This window comes from Triticum aestivum, chromosome 3A (assembly GCF_018294505.1).
Source record: "Triticum aestivum cultivar Chinese Spring chromosome 3A, IWGSC CS RefSeq v2.1, whole genome shotgun sequence".
NCBI lineage: Eukaryota > Viridiplantae > Streptophyta > Magnoliopsida > Poales > Poaceae > Triticum > Triticum aestivum.
Genome location: NC_057800.1, coordinates 698240016 through 698248312, shown reverse-complemented (window position 1 = coordinate 698248312; position 8297 = coordinate 698240016). Strand labels below are relative to the sequence as shown.

Genomic DNA, 8297 nt, shown 5'->3' with positions numbered 1-8297 from the left:
CCGCCGCCCCGCCACCGTGCCGCCTCGCCGCCGCCCCGCCGGAGCCGCCGCCCCGCCCGCACACTCGCTGAGGTTCGCCGCCGCCTCGAAATCTGTGCCCGGTTTTTTTTAAAACCAATCGGTTTTCCGTCGGTTTTTTAGATTCGGTTTTTTTAATAGATCGGTTTTTCCGGTTTATTTAAATAGTGAGCGTTCGTCCGTTCGTTCGTTCTAGTGAACGTTCGACGTTTTTCTTTTTCCCAGATTAAATCCGCGATTTTTCTGATCGTGATTCCTGATCCGATTTTCGTTTTAGTATAACTTTTCACTCGTTTATCGGAATCAGGCGATTCAAGCGCCTCGAGTTTTTTCTCGAAACCTTCTATCCGTTTAACCAACTTAAACAAGATTTTGCTACTGTAAAATTTGCCCTAGATCCAGATTAGTAGAACGAAGTTGTTTTCTTTCGCCGTTTGACTTTCGTTGCTTCGTTCGATTTGATTCTTTTTGCCAACCGGAGTTCTTAAGTTGAACCTTCTGATTAGATCTCTTATTTGAGTTTTACCCGTGCATTAGATGAGTACTTATTGTATGCTTGTTTATTTGTCTGCGATAGAATACCCGGAGTGCGCCGCTTGTTACTTCGAATCTCTAGGTTTCGCAGATCATCAGCAAGGCAAGTAACACTTTGATCATACCTTTCCTACTACCCAGTTTTATTGCATTAGATCAATACTCACACATTGCATGGTTAGGATCTAATTAAATTGTGGGATGGGAAGTAGATGAGGTAGAACCTATTACCTGTTTATTATCAAACCTTTGGGAGTTACTTCTACGTTTGCTTATTATGCCATGCTATGCTAGTAGACGTGGATTGGGTGAGTGATATCCATGACAGATGTGAGTTTGTTAATTAATGGTTTATCTAAGGTGGCAACTTAAACACACATCTGGGTGGATTGAGGCACCTGTGTATTTCAGGACTTGCCTGTTTTCTTTTGGACCGTCACCCAGGCTCAAAGGGATCATGAGACTATTCATACTAGAAACTTCCGTGTGCAGCCACAAGCTATTACGGGCTCTAGCATAGTTGACTAAGTCGTGCGAACTCTTACAGTGGTAGACTAGCAGATGTAGGGGATGTAGGTGGTACGGTCTACCCGATCGTAAGGTGCTAGCGCTTCTGAAAGACTATGTCTCGGTCATCCGACTTCTCAAACACCATGTAGTGCGAGAAACCAAACGGAGGCGATCGAGTCTTGTGGGGAAAAATGCGCAAACCTCTACAGAGTGTAATAAACTAATCATGGTTAGCCGTGTCCTCGGTTATGGACATCTTGAGTATCTAGTACCTGGATTATCATGTGAATCTCAACATGTTACTCTAAATTAATTTTGTTGGGTTATGTTAATGATGATGCTTAATTGGGATTGAGAATGCTGTCAACCATTCTCAATGTTTAACAACTACCATGATAGTTAAATAAATTTATTCCTTTGAAGTACGGAAAAATTGGCTTTACGCAAAACTGTAACTATAGAGCTTTCCATCAGCCAAATATGCATATAGTATAGCTGTTTCATTCCATTACTATCCATGTGTTACATTGCTAGCATATTCCATGTGCTGACCCGTTTTGGGCTGCAACGTTAATGTTGCAGACTTTTCAGATGATGATTAAGGAGTTTTTAGGTCGTGGTTCTATACTTAGTGATGCCGTTGGAGTTGATGGACTCACTTATCTTCCAAGCCTTCCGCTGTTAACGTTATTAGATGGCCTTAAGCCATATTTATTGTAATAAGTTCTCTATTGAGACACTCGATGTAATAAGTGTGTGATTGCTACTCTGCTATAAATCCTCCGAGTACTGTGTGGTGTCAGCATTACTGATCCAGGGATGACACCGGAGCACAGAGATCAGACTGCTTGAGGTCTGGTCGCTACACTGGAAAGCACATAAGGTTATTTGAAAAGTGTTTTTCAATGGAAAACCTGGATTAAGCTACTTGAATATTGAGGATCAAGATCCATAAGGATAGATCAAAATCGCTTAATAGTACTTTTAAACGAACACATACCATGACAAAATTTTGAAGGAGTTCAAAAATAGATCGACAAAGAAGGAGTTCTTGGCTGTGTTATAAGGTATGAGTATTGAGTAAAACTCAAGACCTGACCACGGCAGAATAGAGAGAAATGAAGAAGGTCGTCCCCTATGCTTTAGACGTAGGCTCTAAAGCATGCTATGTACCGCACCTGAAGTGTGCCAAGCCATGAGTCAGTCAAGGGGTACAAGTGTGATCTAGGAATGGATCACAGGACAACGGTCATGGTTATCCTTAGTAACTAGTGGACTAAGGAATTTTCTCGATTATGGAGGTGGTAAAAGAATTCATCGTAAAGGGTTACGCCGATGCAATCTTTGACACTAATCTGGATGATTCTGAGTAGTAAACCGGATTCGTATAGTAGAACAGTTATTTGGAATAGCTCCAAATAGAGCGTGGTAGCTGCATCTACAAGATGATATAGAGATTTGTAAAGCACACACGGATCTGAAAGGTTCAGACCCGTTGACTATAACATCTCTCACAAGAATAACATGATCAAATCCAGAACTCGTTGAGTGTTAATCACATGGTAATGTGGACTAGATTATTGACTCTAGTAAACTCCTTGGGTGTTAGTCACATGGGGATGTGACCTTGAGTGTTAATCACATAGCGATGTGAACTGGATTATTGACTCTAGTGCAAGTGGGAGACTGTTGGAAATATGCCTAGAGGCAAATATAAATTAGTTATTATTATATTTCCTTGTTCATGATAATCGTTTATTATCCATGCTAGAATTGTATTGATAGGAAACTCATATACATGTGTGGATACATAGACAACACCATGTCCCTAGTAAGCCTCTAGTTGACTAGCTCGTTGGTCAATAGATGGTTACGGTTTCCTAACCATGGACATTGGATGTCGTTGATGAAGGGATCACATCATTAGGAGAATGATGTGATGGACAAGACCCAATCCTAAGCCTAGCACAAGATCGTGTAGTTCGTATGCTAAAGCTTTTCTAATGTCAAGTATCATTTCCTTAGACCATGAGATTGTGCAACTCCCGGATACCATAGGAATGCTTTGGGTGTACCAAACGTCACAACGTAACTGGGTGGCTATAAAGGTGCACTGCAGGGTATCTCCGAAAGTGTCTGTTGGGTTGGCACGAATCGAGACTGGGATTTGTCACTCCGTGTAACGGAGAGGTATCTCTGGGCCCACTCGGTAGGACATCATCATAATGTGCACAATGTGACCAAGGAGTTGATCACGGGATGATATTTTACGGAACGAGTAAAGAGACTTGCGGGTAACGAGATTGAACGAGGTATCGGGATACCGACGATCGAATCTCGAGCAAGTATCGTACCGATAGACAAAGGGAATTGTATACGGGATTGATTGAATCCTTGACATCGTGGTTCATCCGATGAGATCATCGTGGATCATGTGGGAGCCAACATGGGTATCCAGATCCCGCTGTTGGTTATTGACCGGAGAGTTGTCTCGATCATGTCTGCATGGTTCCCGAACCCGTAGGGTCTACACACTTAAGGTTCGATGGCGCTAGGGTTATTAGGAAGACTTGTATGTGATTACCGAATGTTGTTCAGAGTCCCGGATGAGATCCCGGATGAGATCCGGATGTCACGAGGAGTTCCGGAATGGTCCGGAGGTAAAGATTTATATATGGAAAGTTGTTGTTCGGGTTCCAGGAAAAGTTCGGTTTTTTCCGGTATTGTACCGGGAAGCTTCCGGAAGGTTCCGGAGGATTCCAGAGGGGTCCGAAGGTCCGGAAAATGTTCCGTGACGTCTAATACAGCAGCATGGGCTGTAGGGGGGATCCCTAGCCTTAATGGGCCAGGGGCACCAGCCCCCCAAGGCCCATGCGCATGGGAGAGGGGAAACCCTAAAGGGGAGGGCCTCCACTTGACTTGGGAGGCACTCCTCCCCCCTTGGCCGCCGCCCCAACCCTAGATGGGATCTAGCGGGGCCGGCCCCCTCTCTCGGCACCTATAAATAGTGGAGGGGTGGGAGGGCGGCCTACTCCTTGCACCTGGCGCAGCCCCTCCCCTCCAATACCTCTCCTCCTCCGCGTGAGCTTGGCGAAGCCGTGCCGGAGAACTGCCACTCCATCACCACCACGCCGTCGTGCTGCTGTTGGACTCTCTTCCTCAACCTCTCCCTCCTCCTTGCTGGATAAAGGCGTGGGAGACGTCTCTGTTCCGTACATGTGTTGAACGTGGAGGTGCCGTCCGTTCGGCGCTAGGATCATCGGTGATTTGGATCACGACGAGTACGACTCCATCAACCCTGTTCTCTTGAACGCTTCCGCTTAGCGATCTACAAGGGTATGTACATGCACTCCCCTTTCCCTCATTGCTAGATTACTCCATAGATTGATCTTGGTGATGCGTAGAAAATTTTAAATTTCTGCTACGATCCCCAACAAAGTTCGACTTCGCTAGTCGCGACATACAACCAAAGTTAACATGACAAAGACGTGAATGCCACACATTGGATTCACTATTGTTGCAAATATGAGTAACAACTTTATTGCAAATGTCTGATAAGGATAAACGAAACAAGCCTCCTGACTCATAGCCTTTACCAACAAAGGTTCCATACTTGGATATTACAAATTTATTCGACTCAAAGACAAGCTTGTAGCCATCTCTACACAGAAGAGATCCGCTAACAAGATTTTTATTGACGGAGGGGACATAATGCACGTTCTTCAGCCGCATGATCTTCCCCAAAGTAAACTTTAGATCGACCGTGCCAACACCACGAACAGAAGCACTTGAACCGTTGCCCATAAAGCACGGTTGAAGTCCCTGCGGTCTGATAAGATGAAAACATGGAAATATCACCGCATACATGCACATTAGCACCCGTGTCAATCAACCAGTCAGGAGAATGACATACTGAAAGAATAGTGGGAAATATACCATACCCGACATCCTTCATGTCAGTGTCTCCAATGACAACATTAGCGGTCTTGTCGCCTTTCCCAGGATGACGCTTGTCATAGCAATTAGGGCAACTAGGAGCCCAATGATCAGGATCCCCACACACATGACAAGCGCCTTTCTTCTTGCCATTCTTCTTCTTGAAGTTCGTGTGTTGCATAGCCTTGTTCTTCCCATCAAACTTTGCTTTTCCATCAAACTTTCCCTTGTTCTTGAACTTGTGGGGCTGGAAATTCTGCTTCTGTACCACATTGGCACTAGATCCTCCGTCAATACCTCGAGCACGTGTGTCCTTTGCTCTCGCCTTTTCTTCCACATCAAGAGTGCCAATGAGATCCGGGACGAAAAACTCCTGCCTCTTATGCTTCAGCAAGGTAGCAAAGTTCCTCCATGAAGGAAGAAGCTTAGTGATGATACCTAAGGCAACAAACTTGTCCGGTAGCATACAACTGAAGTGCTCAAGTTCTCTAGCAAATGACTGTATCTCATGAGCTTGCTCAACCACGGAGCGCTCTTCAGTCATCCTGTAATCATAGAATTGCTCCATGATGTATAGCTCAGTGCCAGCATTCGAGACCCCAAACTTGGCCTCGAGTGCATCCCACATATCTTTTCCATTATCAATTGACGCATAAGCATGAACTATGTTCTCACCAAGAACACTCAAGAGAGCAGCCTTAAACAGAGTATCCATTTTCTAAAAAGCTTGTGCCTGTTGAGCATCAAGCTCTCCTTCAGGTTTGCTGAGAGTGGCGTCATAGCAACTCATGGTTTGAAACCATAAGACTGCTCTCACGCGCCACCTCTTATAGTGGATACCCACAAACATAGGAGGTCTCATGGAAGCAGCAAAACCACTCGGGGTAAATTGCCTATAATAAGGTTTTTGGATTGTTGGAAATATGAGCAATTTACCGAATGATTTTATTAACAGAAATACTAGATAAAGCATGACTAATATAGTAGAGATAAAACAAGTCATGTGTTCGGACAAAGAGAAGGTAAAGAGCATCTGCATATATGAACTTGAACTAAACACATCTAGAACAGATACTAGATGAAGTTGCATATATGAAGTAGAACCTAACACATGTAGGACAGAAGGTAGAGCAAAGAACTATGTCATGACATCTAACAGAAAGAGCAAGAACACGTATGGGACAGCAGCAGTAGAAGTGCTGGACTTGGGGTCGGTGTCCTCGCCCGCCATGTCGTGGAGGAGGTCGTGGACGTCGGGGAAGAAGTCATCGTCGGGGAAGTAGTCGTCGGCGACCGGATCGTCCGTGATGAAGCAGCCAGTAGTCGCGCTGAGCGCTTCCCAAAAACCTTATCACCCTTCTCCCGTACATGACTCAAAAGGTGCGGTTTCGAAGGCCTACTGTCCCAACCTGCGGTGCACACCGCAAGCCGGGATGGGGAAGATCGTAGCAGCAGCGCAGTGCTCAGGAATTTGTGGCGAGAGGAGGAAGAGGTTCTGGTGCGTCTCTTTGGGAGGAGCGACCTCCCTTTTATAGGCGCAAGAGAAGGAGGCGAGACGAAGAGACAGAGACGAAGCGAACAGCCAGCAGTCGAAGGGCTGCACCGTTCGCATTCGAACTCCACTTTCGCAAAAAAATCTTTTCAGTTTCCGTGTGATCTTTCGTATACCCGTAGTGCGTGGCAAAAATTTAGACATCGGCTCGGCTCATTCCCGCAACCCGTGGCGCGGCGAGGCAGGCGGAGGAGGAGGGCGCGTGGATATCTCTCTTGTTCTCATTCTCGTACAAGTGGGGAAAAAACCTCCCTTATAAGGAGGTCCAACTCCCACTAAACTAGCAATGTGGGACTAAACTTTAGTAGTATCCCTTACCTTGTACAAATGGGCTAAGTGGGTCTTTAGGATTTATTAGGAATTTCTGAAATAGTTATTGGACTGCTCAAAATAGATTAAATTCCAGCAATCACTGAAATAGTTATTGGGCTGCCCAAAATAGACTAAATTCCAACAGCTTCTTGCGGACGATGCGGCCGGTGGCGGTGTTCACCAACACCCGCGTGTCGTCACTGTGGAAGTCGTCGTCCAGGACCATCCAATGTAGCGGCTGGAAGCAACGGAAGCAGGGCTCCCGAGTGTCTCTCCTGGGGTCGCCGGTGGCGGCGCGCCAGCTGGGGTAGACGGCGCGGAAGCACATGTAGTAGTCAACGTCATTGGTGTAGAGGAAGCACTTGGCGATGCGGCGGACGAGATCGTCTGGGAGCGTTGACCATTTGGACCAGTTTGCGGCCGCCGTGGCCGGGACCGCCGGCGAGTTCTCCATGTCCAAGGGCGTCGGAAGTTCACCCGCCATTGCTGCGCGCTCCAATGCCTCTCGATCTGCAGAAAACAAAGGGAGATGCAGCGTGAAGTGAAGTGAAAAGCAAGAATCGCACAAAGAGATGAATCAGGTAGGATTCGGTGGCTACCAGATCAGATCTAGGGAAGAAGAAGAAGAACAAGAGCGGAGGAGCAGAATGGCCCACCCAAATGCAAATGTGGAGAGTAATGAAGCCGAGAGAAGTAGGACGAAGTGGGTGGGGAGCGGGGGGCAGCTGGTCTTGAAGAACTGACGCACGCCACCACCAGCTCAGACCCGTCCCATCCCGTCCAATTCATTGCCTCGCCCAAATGATAGGATATGGGGGCTGTTTGGTTGGTGCCCTGAGCACCATGCCTGAGAAAATTACGTGCCTGGGTGTAGCCTGAGATTTTTGTGCTTTTAACCCGACTAGGCAGCTCCAGCCAAGTGTTGTTTGGTTCGTGCCTGAGCCTAAGAAAATAAAGAATGGTATGATGCAATGATTGCTAGCTGCATGCAACATGGGTGAACCACTAAAGTACACTGATCAACCATTAAAATATATTTGCATGTGTGTGCCTGAAGCTTAGGCCTCCGATTTGGGTGGCCTGACTCCGGCTAATTGTGTGCCCGTGTTCTCAGGTCAGGCTAGCTATAAGAGTGCTCAGGCTGCCAACCAAACAAGGTTCAGGCTAGTGTCCGGCTTCCCTCTGGCCAGGCAGATTTTTCTCAGGGTAGCAACCAAACAGCCCCCTGATGCACCGGGCCTCAGGCAACTCCACCGCGCGACTCAAAACAGACGTCTGTTTTGTCCGAATTCTATCCGTTTGATAGAGAATTAGGGTCGTGTCCGGACGTGTCCTGGAATGCGGTGGCTGTGCGCCCGGTGCGTGGCCGCATCCCTTTTGCCTCATCATGTCCGCATCTATTTAAAAAACCAAAAGCAATGTTTCAAATGCCAAG

General features: G+C 46.7%; 1 protein-coding gene across 1 annotated transcript; it reads right to left on the bottom strand.

The window, feature by feature from the left end:
• Nucleotides 1-6850: 6850 nt before the first annotated feature.
• On the bottom strand, nucleotides 6851-7646 carry LOC123059225 (uncharacterized). Its single transcript, XM_044481841.1, has 2 exons — nucleotides 7519-7646; nucleotides 6851-7372 (listed from the first exon to the last, which is right to left on the bottom strand). Exon 2 carries the CDS (start codon nucleotides 7344-7346, stop codon nucleotides 6972-6974), a length of 375 nt encoding a protein of 124 aa, XP_044337776.1. The 5' UTR covers nucleotides 7347-7372; nucleotides 7519-7646; the 3' UTR covers nucleotides 6851-6971.
• Between the last annotated feature and the right edge of the window lie 651 nt (nucleotides 7647-8297).

Excerpts from the sequence above, each read along its gene's own strand:
- LOC123059225 (XM_044481841.1), bottom strand. The coding sequence starts at position 7,346 with ATGGCGGGTGAACTTCCGACGCCCTTGGACATGGAGAACTCGCCGGCG.